Genomic DNA, 22414 nt, shown 5'->3' with positions numbered 1-22414 from the left:
AAAAATTAAAAAACTAGAAAAACTAAAAAAATTTAAAAAACTAGAAAAAATTGAAAAACTAGAAAAATTAAAAAATTGAATAACTAAAAAAATTTTAAAAATTAGAAAAAAAATGGGAAACTAGAAAAAATTGAAAAATTTAAAACCTAGAAAAAAAAGAAAAAATTAAAAAACTAGAAAAAATTGAAAATCTAGAAAAACTAGAAATCCTGAAAAAATTGAAAATCTAGAAAAACTAGAAATCCTGAAAAAATTGAAAACTAGAAAAACTAGAATTCCTGAAAAAATTGAAAAAATTGAAATCTAAAAAGAACAAGAAATCCTGAAATAACTGAAAAACTAGAAAAAAAAGAAAAAATTGAAATTATTGAAAAACTAGAAAAAAAAAAAATTGAAATAATTGAAAAACTAGAAAAACTAGAAAAAATTGAAAAACTAGAAAAAATTAAAAACATTAAAAAACTAGAAAAAATAGAAAAAATTGAAAAACTAGAAAAACTAGAAATCCTGAAATAGCTGAAAAACTAGAAAAAATTGAAAAAATTGAAATAATTGAAAACCTAGAAAAAAAAGAAAAAATTAAAAAACTAGAAAAAATTGAAAATCTAGAAAAACTAGAAATCCTGAAAAAATTGAAAATCTAGAAAAACTAGAAATCCTGAAAAAATTGAAAACTAGAAAAAAATGAAAAACTAGAAAAACTAGAAAAATTTGAAAAACTAGAAATCCTGAAAAAATTTAAATCTAGAAAAACTAGAAAAAATTGACAAACTAAAAAAACTTGAAATCCTGAAAAAATTGAAAAACTAGAAAAACTAGAAATCCTGAAAAAATTGAAAATCTAGAAAAACTAGAAATCCTGAAAAAATTGAAAATCTAGAAAAAATTAAAAACATTAAAAAACTAGAAAAAATTGAAAAAATTGAAAAACTAGAAAAACTAGAAATCCTGAAATAGCTGAAAAACTAGAAAAAATTGAAAAAATTGAAATAATTGAAAACCTAGAAAAAAAAGAAAAAATTAAAAAACTAGAAAAAATTGAAAATCTAGAAAAACTAGAAATCCTGAAAAAATTGAAAAAATTGAAAAAATTGAAATCTAAAAAGAACAAGAAATCCTGAAATAACTGAAAACTAGAAAAACTAATAATCCTGAAATAGCTGAAAAACTAAAAAAAATTGAAAAAATTGAAAAAATTGAAAAAATTAAAAAACTAGAAAAACTAAAAAAATTTAAAAAACTAGAAAAAATTGAAAAACTAGAAAAATTAAAAATTGAATAACTAAAAAAATTTGAAAAATTAGAAAAAAAATGGAAAACTAGAAAAAATTGAAAAATTTAAAACCTAGAAAAAAAAGAAAAAATTAAAAAACTAGAAAAAATTGAAAATCTAGAAAAACTAGAAATCCTGAAAAAATTGAAAATCTAGAAAAACTAGAAATCCTGAAAAAACTGAAAACTAGAAAAACTAGAATTCCTGAAAAAATTGAAAAAATTGAAATCTAAAAAGAACAAGAAATCCTGAAATAACTGAAAAACTAGAAAAAAAAGAAAAAATTGAAATAATTGAAAAACTAGAAAAAATTGAAAAAATTAAAATAATTAAAAATTTAGAAAAATAAGAAAAAATTAAAAACATTAAAAAACTAGAAAAAATAGAAAAAATTAAAAAACTAGAAAAACTAGAAAAACTAGAAAAAATTGAAAAGCTAGTAAAAATTGAAAAACCTGAAAAAATTGAAAAACTAGGAAAACTAGAAAAAATTGAAAAACTAGAAAAAATGAAAACCCTGAAAAATTAAAAACTAGAATAACTAAAAAAATTAGAAAAAAATGGGAAACTAGAAAAAATTGAAAATTTAAAAAACTAGAAAAACTAGAAAAACTAGAAAAAATTGAAAAACTAAAAAAATTTGGAAAACTAGAAAAAAATGGAAAACTAGAAAAAATTGAAAATCTAGAAAAACTAGAAATCCTAAAAAAATTGAAAACTAGAAAAACTAGAAATCCTGAATTAGCTGAAAAACTAGAAAAAATTTAAAAAATAGAAAAAATTGAAATAATTGAAAACCTAGAAAAAAAAGAAAAAATTAAAAAACTAGAAAAATTGAAAATCTAGAAAAACTAGAAATCCTGAAAAAATTGAAAATCTAGAAAAACTAGAAATCCTGAAAAAATTGAAAACTAGAAAAACTAGAAATCCTGAAAAAATTGAAAAAATTGAAAAAATTGAAATCTAAAAAGAACAAGAAATCCTGAAATAACTGAAAACTAGAAAAACTAGAAATCCTGAAATAGCTGAAAAACTAGAAAAAATTGAAAAAATTGAAATAATTGAAAACCTAGAAAAAAAGAAAAAATTAAAAAACTAGAAAAAATTGAAAATCTAGAAAAACTAGAAATCCTGAAAAAATTAAAAACTAGAAAAAGTTGAAAAACCTGAAAAAATTGAAAAACTAGAAAAACTAGAAATCCTGAAAAAATTAAAAACTAGAAAAACTAGAAATCCTGAAAAAATTGAAATCTAGAAGAACTTGAAATTCTAAAAAAACTAGAGAAACTAAAAAAACTAGAAAAAATGGAAAAACTAGAAAAACTAGAAATCCTGAAAAAATTTTAAAAATTGAAAAACTAGAAGAAATTGAAAATCTAGAAAAACTAGAGAAACAAAAAAACTAGAAAAACTAGAAAAAATGGAAAAAAAGGAAAACTAGAAATCCTGAAAAAATTGAAAACTAGAAAAAATTGAAACACCTGAAAAAATTGAAAAACTAGAAAAAATTAAAAACTTAAAAAAACTAGAAAAAATAGAAAAAATTAAAAAACTAGAAAAACTAGAAAAAATTGAAAAGCTAGTAAAAATTGAAAAACCTGAAAAAATTGAAAAACTAGGAAAACTAGAAAAAATTGAAAATTTAGAAAAAACGAAAACCCTAAAAAAATTGAAAAACTAGAAAAATTAGAAAAAATTAAAAAAATTGAAAAACTAGAAATCCTGAAAAAATTGAAAAAATTGAAAACTAGAAAAACTAGAAATCCTAAAAAAATTGAAAAACTAGAAAAACTAGAAAAATTTGAAAAACTAGAAAAAAAAGGAAAACTAGAAATACTAGAAATCTGGAAAAAATTGAAAAGCTAGAAAAAATGGAAAAATTAGAAAAACCTTAAAAAATGAAAAACTAGATAAAGCTGAGAAACTAGAAACCCTGAAAAAATTGAAAAACTAGAAAAAATTATCAACTAAGTATGCTTGCTGTACACATCAATTTGTAATTCGCCAATTATGTTGGTTTCAATTATTTCATTTTTTAGAACCCGTTGTGAATCTTATTAATGAGTCTCAGAGTTATCCTCCAATCCGTGGCAATGATGGCGGTACTTATATGTTAACGTTGGACCATCCTTCATTTATAAACTATATTGAATTATTGTTATCAGATGGAATTGCCACGAATCCAAAGTATGTTTTGAATTTATAAATATTTTAAATTAAAATGGCTATTTTATATAAATAAAATGTGTTTGAATAATTATTCAAAAGATACGTAACTAATGAACTGATTAATAATTGATTTTCGTTTATGTACAACTATTTTATTTTATAAGCATTTGATTTAATTTTAGGTAAACCAAACAAATTTATCAATTTAGTTCTTAATAAATAATAATTGTACAATGTTGTCTATAACTTGTTTTTATTATTCTACAGCTCTGTTCCCATTATTTAGTTTTCTATACTATTTTACAAATAACTACTCTACAAGTTATTTGAATTGTTTGATACTTTAGGTTTTACTCTTATTACATTGAAGTTTCACTCGATGAGCGCCAATGGATAAATATTTTATATCACTCAAATTATAATTGTCGATCAATTCAAAAATTGTGGATTCATCCACGCATGGTTCGGTATATACGCTTCGTTGGAACCAAAAGAACCTCCCATGTGCTTTTTAAAATTAGGGATGTCAGTTACAATAAACGCGAAATGCACATGGTGGAAATCGTAAATGGATTAGTCGGTAAGAAAACCAACGGAGTGACTAATTTTTTTAATACAAAAATATGCTTATTTATGTATAAATACATATTTGTTTAATTTATTTATTTTAATCAAGCTCCTAAGCACATGTATAATGTCGCTTCAAGATGTATGAATGCGTCTGTAATCAAAGGTACAAATAGTGTCAGTGATTGCTCGCTATTAGATCACTACTGTGAAAGCTCGTCTAGGTTTGAAGAATGCACATGGCATTGGATAGGATCGAGTTCACCTTGTACAACCGTATATACTTAGTTCAATAAGGTAATAGTATAAATATCTTGCAATTTTTATAGCACTATTTATTTATAGTACATTTTGATGTACTATGCTGACCAGGCTAACATATACCTTCTTTTGACAATTTTTTTTTTTATCATTTCCGGTATTTGGAATGAATTCTTTAATTCATACACTATCTATAAATAATTTCCCTTTAAATTGTTCAATCAAACTCTGCAAGACGTGTTTCTTATTTCCTTTACAGAGCCTAAGACTCCAACTAGTGCAAAACATCTCTTTATTAGAATCTTACTTAATTAAATTGTATGTCTTTTCGAAGATCCTAATTTATTTCTCAGGATTGCACTCATTCCCTCAATTTGTATTATTGCATTTGTACTAGCTAAACTTATCAATACAGTATAAATTCTTGTTTATTTTTATATTTTAAAACTGGACTGTAGTTCATTAAAACAATTAGCAAATAGATAACATTAAAAAAAATAACAAAATTTAAATCATTTTGATTCTAATTTTAATTAGAACATTTACAGGATATTTATAGCATAAATAAGATATTGGCCGCAGTATCTGTTATTCGTGACTTTTATTAATTACTAGCTGTACCTGCATGGCGTTGCCCGTGCCATCTTGTAGTATAATATTGCGAAGTTTTTCAAGCAAGATATACAATTATTTATTTATACCAAATTACAATTATAACATATTATGCTCTAATTTATAACTCGTTTATCCCGTTTACATCTAAAAATGAATAATTGATGACTCGTACGGCGTTGCCTGTGAAAAGAATTGCAAGTTAAATACCCTCCCAACATTCAAGTTTTTTTTGGTTTTTTTAAGTTTAACTTATAAAAGATAATATCAGTAACATAAGATAGGGCTATTGTTCTTATTATTCCTAATCATCATTCATCATCATACTGTAAAATTTGTTTTAAACTTTTGTAAGCAACTTTAAAAAAAAAAAAAAATATGATTTTAACTTTGATTTTAATTTTTTTTGAACACATTAATTATATATTTCATATTTTATCATACTGATTGCTTCTAACTCACGTTAAAGGATAGTCGTCTTATAATGTAAGCATGCATTAAGAATGGATTGTTAGAACTTCCACACTTTAGGATGTAAAATAGGGGAAGAAAATTTGAATTATTCATCAACGTTAAGGCCAAACTATAATAACTAGAGACTTATGTCTATATATTATATTCCTTATATTATATCGTATTATAGAGAAAATACAAAATAAAGTTCTTAAATTTATTTGCTTTATATTCAAAATAAAACCCTCCATTCTGTGTATGAAAATATTCTTAGTATCTTAAAAATGGAATCCTTAAATTCACGTAGTCGCTGCATGCTGAACTCTTCTTTTTATGTTTCCTAATAATGAAATTGCTGATTCTTTTCTTCTTAGCCTAATAAACTTTAAAGTAAACAATCATAATGTTCGGAACAACCAATTATTTATTATGCATCATTTACCTCAGAACTGCAATATGCCAAATCATCCAATAAAATATTATTTAATGTCGCTTGGCGATAAATTAGCCAAAAATGTTCTATTTATGTGATTTATATTCCCTTTATTGTTTTTATATAAAACTATTTTCTATATTGTATTCATTTATATTCTTATAATGTTCTCTTTTTTTATGTTTCAGTTATTATTTATATATTTGTGGTACTACTGCTATTATTATATTGTATTTATATTGGACATTCGTCTGTATAATTAAATGAAATACATTAAATAATACATGGAATTTATGGGATTTAGCCAAACTGGATTTCATTCTATGTCACATAATTCCATAAGTAACAGTGCTTTAGTAGTGTTTGCTTTTAAGGCTTTACTTATAAATACTAATGTCCCTAAGACTTTTTCGTTAACACTAAAAATTCATTTTTGCCAATCGTTTACTATGAGATCTTGCAAGAAGACTGTGGTAAATTCAATAAATAATTGATTCATGTCGTTTACCATTATTTTCAGTTCTTCAAGTCGATCCAAATCTAAATCCGTTCTGAATCGATCCGTATAACCTATCAAGTCTGTTAACTTGGAATGTGACTTCGGTTGAGCCACGTAGTATAAAAAGCTAGCATCAAATGGTAGATTAAAAATACCCAAGAATGCCCAAAAGCTATAAATTTGTGTTTAAGGCGTTATCTGCAAGGACAAAAAGTTCATCTTCTGTTTTTTTCTTTACATCTTGCAATTTACCATTGGTGTTAATGTTATAAATTAGATGCCTATGATACCTTTAAACCTTTCTTTCATCTCGTTTTGTATGTTACGAACTCTTTGGTCGAACTCAAACTCGAAAACTTTGGATCGTCCGTCGAAATATCCAGTTCTTGAATAGGATCACGAAAAATTACATATAGCCTCATCAACCGTGTCGACAGAGCAACGGAATTGTTCAGTACATTCGGTTTAATCAGTATGAACTCACAGAATACAACAAACTTGAACATCGCCTTGTAGTCGTCGTTGTTTACTTGTAAACAGTTAATTAAATGCCGTTTTAGAGTGTATACAACTTTATTGTAAAATGGTTGTATACTAATATACTCTATACCCATGCCGTAATTAAACAAATCTACTCTTTTGTTTGTCTTGTCCAATTCTGGCGAAGATTTTCCACTACCAGTCCAAAATCTAATCGGTTTGTTTTAGTTTCAATACGTCAACTGCACTTGAACTCTATGGACGACCGAATATGCTATAACGCAAAATATTTAGTTGTAAAAAGTAACCGGGTTACGATTGATTTCGTACGGTAATGACGGTCGTTACCGGCTTTGTTAATCAAACAATAACGCAATGTAGGTCAAAAGTGAACACATTTCTATTCTAAATATTCATAACTTCTGTACTGTAGTAAGCGGACGATAAATAGACAGTAAAACAAGTATTTTCTACTTCTTCGGTGTACCATAGACACAAGTGCAAAAAAAACCGTATTGGCCAAACCATGTTATGTTATGACCTTGGATATTGTATTCGATCGCACTGCGATAGAAATTGTATGCTGTAATATATAAAGGCTTTTTACTAGAAAAATGTAAAACCGTGGTTTTGTTTGTTGTTATTGAAACATTTTCTCAGCACTGATGTTCAAAAAGGTGTGTTTTTCTTTTTTCATCACGGTCGAGTAAGTTTTGTCCGGTCATAGGAGCTTGTCAATTATAGATACTACTGAATCATTTGCATAGATAAAATGTTCAGTCTCTTTCCTTATTGGTTAATCATATGTATAAACAATAAGAAGAAGAATTGTAGCTAGACCTCTCTACTGAGGTAGGCCATTTTTTTAATCCTACATATTATGGCATAACAGTGAAACTGGTCAAAAGTTGTTGGCGTCATTATTTTGTGGCTGTTTCCCTGGGTTCAAAAGCACATAACACGTGTGCTTTTTTCAATGTTTTGGGTGTTTCGTTTGTCATTACTACTGTGGTAAAGAGCCATTTCCGCCATTGTCGAGTAATTTTGCGCAAGTAATTTATTGCGATATACGCTTGTATACCTTGGTGGATGTTAGTATTTAAGTAGAAATAAAACACAACAACAATATGATTGAACACAATACTATTAAATACAAAAACACACAGTATAAATCTAAAGAATAGTATATACAGCGTACGTTACAGTTATAACAGTGTCCGTAATAGAGTGATAATCCAACACCTTAATACTATGGCTTATATGTGATATAATCTAGGTCATAAATGAAATTGGTCCTTGTATCAAACAACTTTTAAATATTACATAATGATTTCTATAATGTTCGCATATACTACCATATAAGGCTATACTATTTTTATTACTTACAACATACTTATATTCCATGACCCAAATACACAACATTAATTATATTCAATATAATTCGTGTTCGTTTTTTGTGAAGCCCACATATATCGTTTTAAAATAGTTGAGTGAGAGGATTGATGTCGGTTTCAAGTCGATCCTCTCTATGCTCACTAAATTAGAGCGATTTTAGTTTTTCTCAGTGTTATGCAAAAGGGCATTCAGGGTAAGAAAACGTGCTATTGCAACAACATCTTACCGTTTACTCTGACATTTTAGCTGCAAAATAATTATTTCAATTGTTTTCTAAGATATTCAAATTAGATATCGCCACACGCTTTAAAGCAGCCAAATAAGGTTCACCTACATTGGTATGCATCTCCATAAAATTGTCATTGATTGCTTCGAGTCCAATACATTTCCTCAGGCACGGTAGAAAGTGGATTTGGTTGTATTAAAGAAAGGGCCAACAAGGACCCTAGTTTCCCGAAATCGTACTGGCCGATCTTTTTTGTTTTTTTTTTGTTAGCTTTTGCCAAAAAGTATTACGGCTCGACATCGATAGATATTATTACAATTAATGTTCTTAATAAAATAAAAATAGAAAATAGAACAATTTAACCGAATACAAATTAGAGAAAACACAATTCTTAGATAACGAGTGGTTTATTATTTTGTAGGCTGGCAGTTAATACCTGCAGAGTGGAAGTTAAAAGAGAAATCAATGGATTGGCAATCGCTCTAAATTCTTCCAGAAACGTCAGCATCGGAGAGACGTTGTTTGAACGGTATTGACATTCCCAACAATTGATGCATATGAACGGGCCTGTGATGACGATGATTGAATTAGTGTATGCGCGGTAGAGAGTGAGATCAGTAATGGGAATTGAGTAGCAAGTTCACTGTTTGTTTTGGGTTTTTTTTCGATAAAGGTCTTCAATGGTTTTCGATTTTCTTATAGTTACGAATTTTTTGTAGATTTTATTTGTAGTTCGCCGTATGGTCTTCGTTACAGAGGGTACGAATTTGGCTGGTGATTCTCGAGATTTTTGACATTCTGTTGACTATTAATTTATATTTTTAGTATAATTAAACCTGGAACGGTGCGGGAAATTAAAATTGATAAAGATGAAGAAGAAGAGCCATTCAACACACCAACGTATAGTTGTTCGACAGTAGAAGGGGAATGTATATACTGGAACAATGGGGTGATTGAGGATTGAGGATTGGTGATTAGCCGGAGGATTAGCCTTGGAGATTACTTTTGAGGATTACGCAGGTGGCGATCGGATAATTCACAGCTGTCTTGTACCCCGCCTCACGTCGTCTTGTAGGTGTCTCGGCCGCCGCCCGGAGAATGGCCGTCGGCCGCCGCGGGGATGAATGGATGACGGTGTAACAATGAACTCCGCCTTGTTGTCCCTAACCTATCCTAACCTAGCCCAATCGGCAAATTTTAATGTATTATATTTAAAGAAAAAAAATCTTTATTATTTTTATCAACTTATATCAATTTTTATATTATTATTTTTAACAGCTAATTTTTTTGATTTTCAACCTAACCTAGCCTTTCACCGATGTTTTAAGCTGTTATAAATTTTAACGATCATTTCTTAATAATATTATTTATGGATAATACATATAAAATATTATATTACTTTTAAATTTTGTTTTTAAACACTGTTTAACTGATGTCATAGAATACGATATTTTATTTAATACAAACCTTAAAAGTAAAAATGGTAAGTTTCCATTTAGTACAATATTTTATCCTTATAACGCATAGAAATCATGCATACACACCTTAAGCTCACAGACATATGAAATTATGTAAATATTATGGTCAGATTTTTTTTTTACAATTCTTACTAACCATAGTGTTATAGAAACGATTAATCCAGACCACATTTTTTTTAAAATAATAAGGATAGATATTTAGTTCATAGATGAGTCATGATAATTTAGTTTAAATAAATTTAATAAATTCAATTAAATTAAATACATAGTTAACTAAAAAAAATGAGGATTTATTGTTTTTTTTAAAAGTTTCTTTTAGATAAAATATTTAAGTCACAATCATACCTCTTAAAATCTAATATTAATAAAAAAAATTACAATAATTAACTCCGGTTTCTTAAATCTAAGGTTAGTAAAAAAAAAATTACAAGTTAATATATTCAATAGGTAGATCAACGTAATTTACAAACTTGTCTAATGTAAGCAGGCTCCAATTCCTGGCGATTGATTTATCGACTGTGAGCCATCGGTACAGTGGACGTCTGCATTGCTTACAATGCATTAATCGCATAAATGCGAAAAATCCATTAATGTCGTTGATGGCAAATTATCTAACCCCAAATTCAGGTTGTCGTTCTATGCCCTCAAAAGTGCTCCAACGCGGGTGTTCATTGCATATATAATCGCGACTGTTGAAACGTTTACAACAATACGCGACATTCCACTCGGTAAACGCACTTGAATATCGTCGTATATGATCTACCCCGTATTTTAAAGGATATTGCGGTATACGTTCAAAAACAAAACGTGAGGTAAACATATCGTTTCTTATATAAATTTCTGAGAGATTTGACATAGTTAATTTGCTAATATTTTAGGTTAAACAAAATACACGGGTTGCTCACTGAAATGGTTAACACTAAATGTTGATTTACGTAACTAAATATTTTCCAGGATATATAGATTCAAAAAAATATTGTGTATGTACCCGAGAAGTTTTCTTTATAAATGTAGATAATAAATTTACCGTTAGGTTAGGTTATACATGATGTAAAACTGAAGAATTTGGATTGGTCACGCAAAGATCATCCTCCCACATATAGCGACGTGTAAGGTTATTTTAAAATAATGTATACTATGTAAAAAATATACACATAAAATTCGTTTCGGTCAAGTCGGGGTGTGTAATATATCATTAGAAAAGGTCAACCCTGTTATTTTCTTTATAAATAAAAATCGTAAATTTACCGTGTAACCATGTTATCGAAGAATTTAGGTTGTTTGCTTAAAAAAAATCCTCCCCATGTGGCGATGCATATGCTCATTTTAAAATAGTATTTACGTGTAAAAATATATACATAAATTTCGTTTCGGTCAACGAAAGGTCTTTCCATAGAATCCTATAACGCACTCAAAAAAAATCAAGTTCAGACCAGTTGCTAATGTTTGGTAGATGGAATATGAAACGAAATATCATCCCTTCCAACGAGTTGGGAGGGATGAATATTTTGCTTGTTGGAGGGAGGTTATGATTAAATCTTAGACCATGCTAGTGAACCAATATTTCTAATAACGTCAGATTTGGTTCTACAGCGAAAACGTTAACAAGTGCATCTAAGTTTTCACTCCGTTAAAATATTACATTTATTTTTCAGTGTTTAATTTTAATATTATCGGTTTTGTGTTTTTTTAAAAACAAATTATCATATTGATATTATTATTATTGCTAATTTTAAATATATTTTCGCTTTCGCATAAATTTAACATACTAACGCATATAATATATTAACGCTTATATAAGATATTGCTTACTAACTTTATAACGCAATTCATTTTTTTTTACGCATTTAACATAATATATTATTATTATTAATCAATTATTATTATATTATTAATATTATATTGATCATATTAAATTTTTAATCATGTATCAGTGTAATATTTGTAAAAAGGTGTACTCTTTAAAGCATAATTTAAACCGTCATCTTAAAACTCATGATGGTGTTCGATTTTACTGCGGTGAATGTGAATATGATTGTGAAAGTAAATTAAATCTTACTCGACACTGCAAAAGGAAGCACGGTATGTGAATTACTTAAAATAAGATACATTTTTTTTAATTTAAAAAAATTTAGTGATTTAATTAAATAAATATATATTTTCACACAGCCGGAGCTGGTCAGGATGGAAGACACGAGCGTATACAGCAACGTACTAGCGTTATACAACACACATCCAACATCCAGACATTAGGTTAGTATAAACATTTTTTTTGTAAAATAGTAAATATTATTAAATACCTTTTTTTTTTTTTAGGACAAAGGGGCACATCACATGAAAGCTTCTTCGATAGTGAAGGTGATGAATTATGTAATCAAGCGTATGATAATATTCCATCAACATCGGCAAATTTACCGGACTACATACATACCCCCGAACATATGCAATCAAACTCGGCAAGTGGATCAGGTTAGTCAATAATATAAATTTTTACAAGTGAAACGATAGGATATGGTTAGATTAAAATTTAGTTAATAATATATTAGAAATAAACCTAATCGTTTAAATAGATATTATTACAACTTGGTTAAATTATTAGTAAAACCAATTTTTAATTTAACTCTGGAATTAATTTTTAAACGATTAACTAAAAAAATTGCCTATCTTCAACGCCTGTTTTTATTAGTTTTATTATAGTTTTACAAGTGAAACGATAGTCTAGGGTTAGATTAAAAATTTAGATAATAATATATAGGAATTATATCTAATCGATTGATTAGTTAGTATTACAACTTGGATAAATTTATTATCAAAAACATTATTTTTAACGTGATTAACCATTAAATGTATAAATATTTTTTTTAATTTATTATCAAAAACATTATTTTTAACGTGATTAACGATTAAATGTATAAATATTTTTTATTTTTTTTAAGATAAACTAATTTATATAAAAATCGTTCACCGTCTACAATCGTTTTTTTTTAAATTTTTTTTAATTTAACTCCGATACTATTTAACTAAATGTATAAATATTTTTCGTGTTAATAAAATATAATTCTGCGAAGTAAATTACAATTTTTAAACGTTATAATAATTATCTAAAAATCTTTTACATTCTACGGCCGATTTAATTTAGCTGAAATTATTTTTAAACGATAAAATATTTACATAAAAATTGCCTATCTTCAACGCCCGATATTTTTTTTAGTTTTTATTTAATTTGATTAGAAAATTATAGTAAACGTATTATATTAAGTAGGGAATATTATTTTATTATTAGGTGTAGGTAAACGACAAAGAGACAACGTCAACCAATCTAACACCCGATTGAAACGTCATCGACTAGCAGCTACTCAAGTAGATGGATTTGTATTAACTAGCAGTGGGTTCAACGGGCTTTGTAAAACTTTCTACAAAAGAAATTTTAATCAGTTAGCTGATTATGACTCTTTCCTGGCTGAAACCAAACCGCAACTATTCGAATTATTAAGAACACTTGTAGCCGAAAATGCGGTGAAGTATACATTAAAACTGGAATCGACGTATAAAATCCCTTCTACAGATGTTTTGGAAAATAGAGCATTCAAGTCATCAGCAAGAACTCTATTCCAAGACACGAACATTGAATCGGCAATAGACGAGGACTTTGCTAAGATAATTTCTGAAGAGGCTGAGATGGAGGGGAAAGGATCCGGGTTTTCTTTAGAGAAAATTGATGGTATACTACTTGATGTATTTAAATATACACCCCTTGGAGGTTCAGCTTTTATACCGCTTCCGGAGACAATTGAAAATCGTAAAGCAACAATAAACGTACAAAATAATGACAATATGTGCTTCAAATACAGCATTATGGCCAAGGACGTTACTGCACCAAACCCCAGCCGTATCACACATTATCAGAATGTACCAAGCAGACACAATTTCTCGGGAATTACATTCCCTGTGCCATTATCTGAGGTGAAACATTTTGAAAAAAATAATCCAGGGGTATCGATAAACGTGTACGGCTTCAAGAAGGGGAGTTTAACATATAAAAATAAATCTAAGAATAACAACGGCCAGACGTCTCAAAATGCAGAAAAAGATGAATTCATTATTATCCCATACAAGGTGTGTGACCGTGAACAAACCGATCATTACGATTTATTATATTTCAACAACGGAGAGGGAGTATACCACTACTGTTATATCAAGAATCTTGCAAGATTGGTTGGATGTCAACTGTCTAAAAACACCAAGGAAAAAGCCATCTGCAGACGCCGTTTTAAGGTGTACATCGATGAACCAGGTAAAATTGATAAAGAAGCTAGACTTGAAGATCATAAACGAATATGCGTCAAGAACGAGTCAGTAACTCCAATTCTACCACCGCCAAATACGTACATGCAGTTTGAGAACTGGGGTAACACCCAAAAACTCGATTTTGTCATTTACGCTGATTTCGAGTGTTTATTGAAGAAACCTGTAGGGGGCAACCATTTTGGGAAAACAACTGTCACTCAAGAACATGTTCCCATGAGTTATTGTTATTTAGTTAAAGCTAGCGAGGATGTACCAACAGAGCTAATGGATCAATTCGACATACCGCAATCCCCGGTTGTATACAGAGGTAATGCAAATTTTGAGGCTAACGATGTACCAAAGCATTTTATACAGAGCATTACTGATGTGGCACGTAAAATTGAACAGCTTTTAAAAATCAACACTCCTATATGTATGACATCACAAAATGAAAGTAACCATAAGTCTATCGTGAACGGGGGTAAATGTCCTCTTTGTAAATGTAAATTTTCATTAACAAATAATCCGGTACGTGATCACCATCATTTAAGCGGTAGTTATAGACAGACTGTCTGTAATAGGTGTAACTTAAAGATGCAAACCTCGAAATTCGTAAGTTGCATCATGCACAATCTCTCTAGTTATGATAGCCATATAATAATAAACGAATAGGGCACGATCCGCATACAATAAACGTTATTCCAAATAGTGAAGAAAAATTTATATCTTTTTCAAAATATATTTCGAATAGGTTTTCCATACGTTTTCTGGATAGTTATCGTTTTATGGCTAGTAGTTTGGAAAAATTAGCCAATAACCTTGCTCGATCCGATAAGACAAAGTTCCGTTCTGTGATAAATGCATATGGTGAAGATGATTTGGATATGGTTACTCGTAAAGGTGTTTACTGTTACGATTATACGGACTCATGGGAAAAATTGGAAGAACAGTGTCTACCGCCTATAGAACAGTTTTACAGGTGAATTATAATAATTATATTAATTAAAAAAATAATAATAATAATAAAATAAATTAAAAACAATTTTTTTTTTAGTTCACTGACTGAGAAAAATATTTCCCAAGATGATTATAAACACGCTCAAAATGTATGGAATCGTTTTAAATTCAAAATTTTAGGCGAATACAGCTTATGGTATGTGATATATTTAATAGTATTCTATCTTAGTCTGATAATTATTTATATTTTTCAGGTATAACGAATTGGATGTACATATTTTATGTGATGTTTTTAAAGCTTTTAGGGAGCTCTGTTTAAAAACATATGAAATCGATTGCTGTCATTATTATACTAACCTTGGTATGAGTTTCGATGTGTGTTTGAAATACACTGAAGCCAAGTTGGAATTGATATCAGACTATGACATGTTACTTATGTTCGAGCAAGGTAATAACAGTTATAGTTTCATTGATATTACATCTCTAACATTCGTTATCTAATTTAGGTGTAAGAGGAGGAATCTGTCAAGCTTCAAAGAGATACTCTAAAGCTAACCACAGCAAGGCACCCGTATACAATCCCGAAGAACCAAACAGATGGATAACATATCTTAATGCAACAAATCTGTGAGTAATAATAATGTGAAAACTGTATTTATAGTTTATTTTTTTAATTTTCATATAATTATTTCAGATATGGTTGGGCAATGTCGCAAACGATACCAACTGGTAACTTCAAATGGTACGAAGGAAATCTTTCTGTACAATCTGTTCAAAACCGTTTAGACAGAATAGATGACAATTCGGAAAACGGGTTGATTTTAGAGGTTGATGTCGAATACCCGAAATCCCTTCATGATCAACATTCAGATCTGCCGTTTATGTGTGAGAAGATTACCCCTCCTGGTTCAAAGATAAAAAAAATAATCTTGACGTTAAACGATAAAAAAAAGTATATTGTGCACCACTCAATTTTAAAGCAGGCTCTGAAGGAGGGTCTTGTTTTAAAAAAGGTGCATAGGGTACTTCAATTTGACCAAAGCCCTTGGTTAGCTAGCTATATTTCACTCAATACGGAAATGAGGAAAAAAGCAACCGACGATTTCCAAAAGGATTTCTTTAAGCTCATGAACAACGCAGTTTTTGGTAAATGTGTATATATATAATTATATTTAAAAAAAATAATTTTTTTAAAAAATAATATCATCTTAATTATTTTAATAGGTAAAACCATGGAGAATGTACGCAATCGCATGAAGATGTCTCTTGTCTGCAGTCCTGCAGCTTTTCAAAAACTGATAAACAAGCCTACATTTAAGGGTGTAACGCAATACAATGAAAACTTGTATGCGGTACACCTCCACAAGGCAGTTTTAACTTTTGATAAGCCTATTTATGTAGGATTTACTGTCTTGGAAATCTCCAAGACTTTAATGTATAATTTTCATTACAATGTAATGAAAAAATACTATGGATGTGACATAGAACTGTTATACATGGATACAGGTAATACTATTATTTTTTTTTTTATTGAAGAACTATTATATATATTTATTATTAATATTTTCAGATTCTCTAATGTATTTAATTAAGACAGATGACTTTTACCATGACATGCTAACCAAACCAGGTTTTCTGGAAAAATTGGATACATCTAATTTCCCGCCATCTCATCCGTGTTATAGAACCGAGAGAAAAAAAGTTCCCGGAACTTTCACAGGTTAGTTATACAATATAATAGTTTCTTTTTTTTATTGTATATAGATAATAATTCTAATATGTTTTAGATGAGACTGGAGGTGAAATAATCTCGGAACAAGTGGCTCTAAAACCAAAATCGTATGGTTACATACAGGTTGGACATGAACATATTAAAGCTAAGGGCGTTGCTTACCATGTAATAAAGAACCATATGACATTTGAGGATCATATGGATTGTTTATTCCAAGGTATCAATGGAAAAGATCCTGCTGCATTCAATCCATACCGTACGATGAACTCATTCCGTTCTTATAAACATAATATTAAAACCATTTCAACCCTCAAGCTAGCGTTAAATCGACATGACGACAAGAGAGTTGTATTACCTGACCGTATACATACTTTACCTTATGGACATTATAAACTAATGTAAGTTATAAAATCATTAGTTTGTTAAAACAAAATTTACTAATATAAACAACAAAATTTACTAATATAAACAATTTATTTAAACATAGGGAGATGGCTGAAGAAGAAGAAGAAGATGAAGAAGAAGAAGAAGAAGAACTATAATTTCCAATTTATTATTAAGTTTATGAGTAATGTTATTTTTTTTCACCCTTTTATTTATTTTTGTTTTGTTATATATATTCTCTATACACTTCAGTTTTGTGCAGACAACCTCTCCCACTTCTGATTGTTGTAGTGAGAATATGTAAATAAAATTTATTAATATTCCCTCCCCCCTTTTTTTTCCACTTTATAACAATAACATTGATTAAATTTGTGAATACATGTATATAATATATGTATAATTAACTAATATCTGTACATGTATGTTATACTTGTAATGTCAATAATATAGATTTAATATTAAAATGAATTATATTGTAGCTAACCTCAACCTTTTTATTGTAAATAAAGTGTTATTATATATGTACATATACACTTTTTTTTTTTACCATTTTATTTTTTGTTTTGTTATATATATATATATTCTCTATACACTTCGGATTTGTGCAGATGACCTCTCCCACTTCTGATTGTTGTAGTGAGAATATGTAAATAAAATTTATTAATGTTCCCTCCCCTTTTTTTTCCACTTTATAACAATAACAATGTTCAAATTTATAATAATAAATATATATATATATATAAATAATATCTTTACATGTATGTTATATTCGTAATGTAAATAAAAAAAAAAAAATAGACTACTAAATTATAATAAATAAATTGTTTTTATTAAAAATAAAGTTAAATTAAAATACATTATAATATACAAGGTTATGAGATGTTTACAAACCAATTTCGTAATGCAAACATTTTATAAAAAGTACAGTGTTTAGGGTTTAAATTCATATGAAATAAACATGATGGATATGATTCTTCAGTGGTTAGTTCCGATAAGCGAGGGCATCCGATGTCTTCAAGGTTAATTATTTGGATATGTGGTATAAACTGATGTAAAATATCTTTTTTCTGTAGCCCTTTGACATAGATGATTGTAAATGTTAAAGAATTTAAAATTCTCGATATATCTTCTGCTTCAACGTCTCCATTTTGAGGTTTCATTGAGTAATGGTTTCTAGCTAGCCACCTGTTAACGTTTCGAGTGTTTTTGTTTGAAGTTTGTGTAAAGTTGTACTTAAATATCTAATGTTGTGTATTCCATGTGTCAGTTGCAATTACAGATAATTCTTTTATTAAATAATTAGAGTCTGGTGACATAATACATTCCATATCCAAAATAGCAGAAGTCATTATGAAAAAATAAATCAACTAATTTGCCGGCTTCTTAAATCCTGATTTATCTGCGAGAAACACTTCTAAAGAACTTATACGGCCTAATATATGTTCATCTAATTTTCGAACATCGTTTTGGTCTTGAACACTATTAAGAATTTCTACGATTGTTTTATCAGTTGTATACTTAAAAATTTCATTATCATCATTGATTTTTTCTATAGTAGTTTCTATAGATTTAATTTTTTCAAGGTTATCTGATGTTGTTTTCTGTATGTCATACAACTGTTTTGTAATACTTGAAATTTTATTATCGTTATTTTTTATAAGTTTGCTATTACCGTCAAGCGTTGAAATTATATTGTTTATAAATGTATCAGCAGTCTCTCCAAACACGTTCATAGTCAACGTATGACTGGCTATGGTTGCTTTATATCAGTCCTATTTATCCAACTATTTTCGGTCGATGGAAATCCTAACCATTTAACATACAATTTAGATCCTTTAGTTCGAACAACTTTTTCCACTAAGTAGTCATGTGGATAGTTGGTTTTAGACAATTCTTCGGTGTAGAAACAACCCGATATAGGATTATTTTTATAATCTTTAAGTAAATAAGTGGGGGGATCTGTTTTGTTGACTTTAGTAATACAAAACACCTCAGTAGACCAATTCGGAAGGTATTTTTTATGGAAGAAACTTTTATAAATTGATATTCTGACGTTATCACCAATTTTAAATATGATTTTTTTATATGGAATCACACGTTCACGTAATTTAACTAGTGAAGGGTTTGCATTAGCTTGTGCAGGTGTTAATTCTATAGATCTGTGTATAGTATGATTATATTTTTCGGTTATTAATGGTAGAATATCTAACCAGTTATATGAGCCCCTAGCTGTGAACTCTCTATACATAAGATTTTTGAGCGTTCTATTAAATCTTTCGACTATGCTGGCTTTCAAAGTCGAAAAGGTAGAATATCGTTTTACTTTATATTTTTCAATTAATTCATCAAATGTTTTTGAGTAAAATTCTGAACCTTTGTCCACCTGAAGGAGTTTAGGACATTGAATATTAAATATTTTAGCCATTGCTAATGTTACTTCTTTACTGGTTTTAGATTTTAAAGGTGCTGTGTATGCGTATTTAGTATAACAATCTAATACTATGAGTAAATATTTATACCCCTTATTAACGTTCGCATAGTGTACCATTTCACATAAATCTGCTTGAAACAAATCATTTTTTCCATATAATACAACCTTCCTTCTTATATAATTTCTTCTTGCAGGCCTGTGTTGTTCGTTAGCAATTTCCCGTTTAGACATCGGGAATTCGTTTAATTAGCTTAGACTTGAGTAGCTCTTGCCAAATTATTGTGATTTCATTCGAAACACCTGTATTACCTGCTGATTGTGAAGCTAATAGTAATTTTAAACGTTCACACAAATCGTTTGGATTTTTCCAAAAAATTAGTTCTTTCTTAACGTTTTTTCTTAGCGTTAAAGTAAGACCTTCACCTTTGGCGAATAAACCAACAATGAGATTATATTTTTTTCCTCCTTTGCGAATATGTGTTTTGTTTTTATTCAGATGAACACTTGATTTTATTAACATACTTTTATAGTTCCCTAAATCTGTCTCAGTATAGTTCATAGGTTTTTTTGAAAACATTAACTCCAAAACACCTGTGGTTAAGGGGTATGATATTTTATCTAAATAAACTGATTCTTCTTTAGCCTCAAACACTAACGCACAGTCTCCGAGAGTAATTTTACCATTTTTATGTTGTACAGGTCCATAAAGTTTATCCGAGTTACTAGACTCTAACCATGTTCTTATGCGTTTGTTAATAAAGTCTTCCACGTCTATCGCATCAGGGTTTTGATCTTGTGTCGATGAGGTGACTTCTGTACCTGCTTGCATAGATTCATTTACTAGGTTTTCTTTTGATTTAATTTTAGTTAATTTTATATCTGTTAGTTTTTGCAGAGGTTCAATTATAGGATTTAGGTTTTGCCTTATAACATGATCGGTTCTAGCATTATTTTGTTTAAGATCTTTAAATTTTTGTTTAATATTTTCTCTAGCCTGTATTAACTCTTTTAATAAAGTGTAACTTTCCTCTGCCATGTTTGATCGATAAATGAATAAATAGTTATACGAGTTGTACTCTATATAGTAAAAAACGTATCGAAATTGAGCCTATACCGTCCGTTATCTCTCTCATCGTCTTTGCTAATAACTATAAAATTATATTTTTCACGATTCCAACAGGTTGTACAAAACTCGTTAAATTGATTATATGACATATCGGTAGCTACATGATCATTGTAAATATGTTTTAAGTTGGTCTGATCCATTTTGAACACCACAAGAAAATTTGCATTATCACGAAGAATTCTTTTATCTAAATATGAATAACTTTGTGCACAATATAATAAATCCAACTTGTTATGTCTACCGCGAGCAAAATAAGCGCGTATAACACCTTGACTTTCTGTTAAAACGTCATCAAAAATAAATGTGCTTTCAGGTAAAGCTTTCTCAGGAGGAATTACAGTATCGCTTTCGTTAAAAGTAAACATCTTCATACCATCAATACCGGATATAATATCCTTTAACATTTTATATTTTGGCTGATCTACAGTTTTCGAGTATAAATAAATGTTTTAAAACTTAATCCCATTAATGTTAGTAAGTAAAGAGTATACGCAGTTGGTTTTACCCCCTCCAGAAGGGGCGAAAATTAAAGCGCGTACGGAATTTGGTAATAAATACCCATTTTTAGACTTAGTCTGATACATCTCCGGAGGATCCGCGTTTAAAACTGAAAGTTTAATAGTTTGTGGTGAAAAAATCATAACGGTATAAATATATCTGGTTAAAAACGTAATGGCTCATATGATGTCTACACGTCGAAAGAACAACACCAACAAAGGTGGTGGTATACTGAACACTGCTATAAATAATCTTCCATTTGAATTACATTTGCCCGGATATAAGTAATTAAAAAAAATAATAAAAATAATAAAAATAATGATTAAAACTAATAAATATATTTTTTTTTTTATTAGATTCGCAGGTCCTGGGACTAAATTAAAAGAAAGGCTTGCACGGGGTGATAGAGGTGTGAATAAATTAGATGAACTCTGTCGAGAACATGATATTGCATACAATAATAGTAACTCTCTGAATGATAGGCACAAGGCTGATAGATTATTAGAAGATAATGCTTGGGAGTTAGTTAAATCTAAAGACGTTGGACTTAAAGAAAAAGCCGCTTCTTGGCTAGTAACTACTGCTATAAAAGCTAAACGGAAGTTAGGCATGGGGATTCATTATAAAAAAGCGGTATCCGCAGCAAAAAAAGCTGTTAAAAAGAGTACAGAGAAAAACATGGTTAAATTGGCTAAAATCGCTATAGTAGCAGCTAAAAAGGTTGTGGTTAAAAATAAAAAAAATAAAACAGTACCTAGAATAATATCTATTTCTAAATCTGGAGGGTTTTTACCCATTTTACCTCTGATAGCTGGTTTAACTGCAGTTGGATCATTAGCTTCCGGGGCGAGTAATATTGTTAAAACTATTAATGATTTAAGGGCTTCTAAAAATACAACTGTAAAGTTGGGAAAAGGATTGTTTTTAACTCCCTATGGGCAAGGAAAATATAAGATAGGAAAAGGATTATTTCTAGCACCTAAATCCTCAGGGGCAGGAATAAAAAAACCTAAAAGTACTAAACGAGGAAGTAATTCAAAAAACTAATATCAGAGCTACCCAAACGTGCATTATTTGATTTTGAAATTAATAAATGTGCACGTCTTTTAAAAATACCCCATTACAGGGGAACCTGTTGTAGAGATACGTTGCC

At 28.9% G+C, this 22414-nt stretch overlaps 1 protein-coding gene across 1 annotated transcript; it reads left to right on the top strand.

Annotated features, from left to right (window-relative positions):
* Positions 1 to 16385: 16385 nt before the first annotated feature.
* Positions 16386 to 17386, top strand: LOC126842519 (uncharacterized). Its single transcript, XM_050579530.1, has 4 exons — positions 16386 to 16596; positions 16661 to 16810; positions 16878 to 17220; positions 17310 to 17386. The coding sequence occupies exons 1-4, from the start codon at positions 16524 to 16526 to the stop codon at positions 17362 to 17364; spliced, it is 621 nt and encodes a 206-aa protein (XP_050435487.1). The 5' UTR covers positions 16386 to 16523; the 3' UTR covers positions 17365 to 17386.
* Positions 17387 to 22414: the final 5028 nt, after the last annotated feature.

The sequence above is a fragment of the Adelges cooleyi genome, unplaced genomic scaffold (assembly GCF_023614345.1).
Source record: "Adelges cooleyi isolate 19-005CV unplaced genomic scaffold, UGA_ACOO_1.1 ACOO_flye_CR_arks_rails_tigmint_CR_PRNA_536, whole genome shotgun sequence".
Lineage (NCBI taxonomy): Eukaryota > Metazoa > Arthropoda > Insecta > Hemiptera > Adelgidae > Adelges > Adelges cooleyi.
This window is presented reverse-complemented; position numbering and strand designations above follow the sequence as displayed.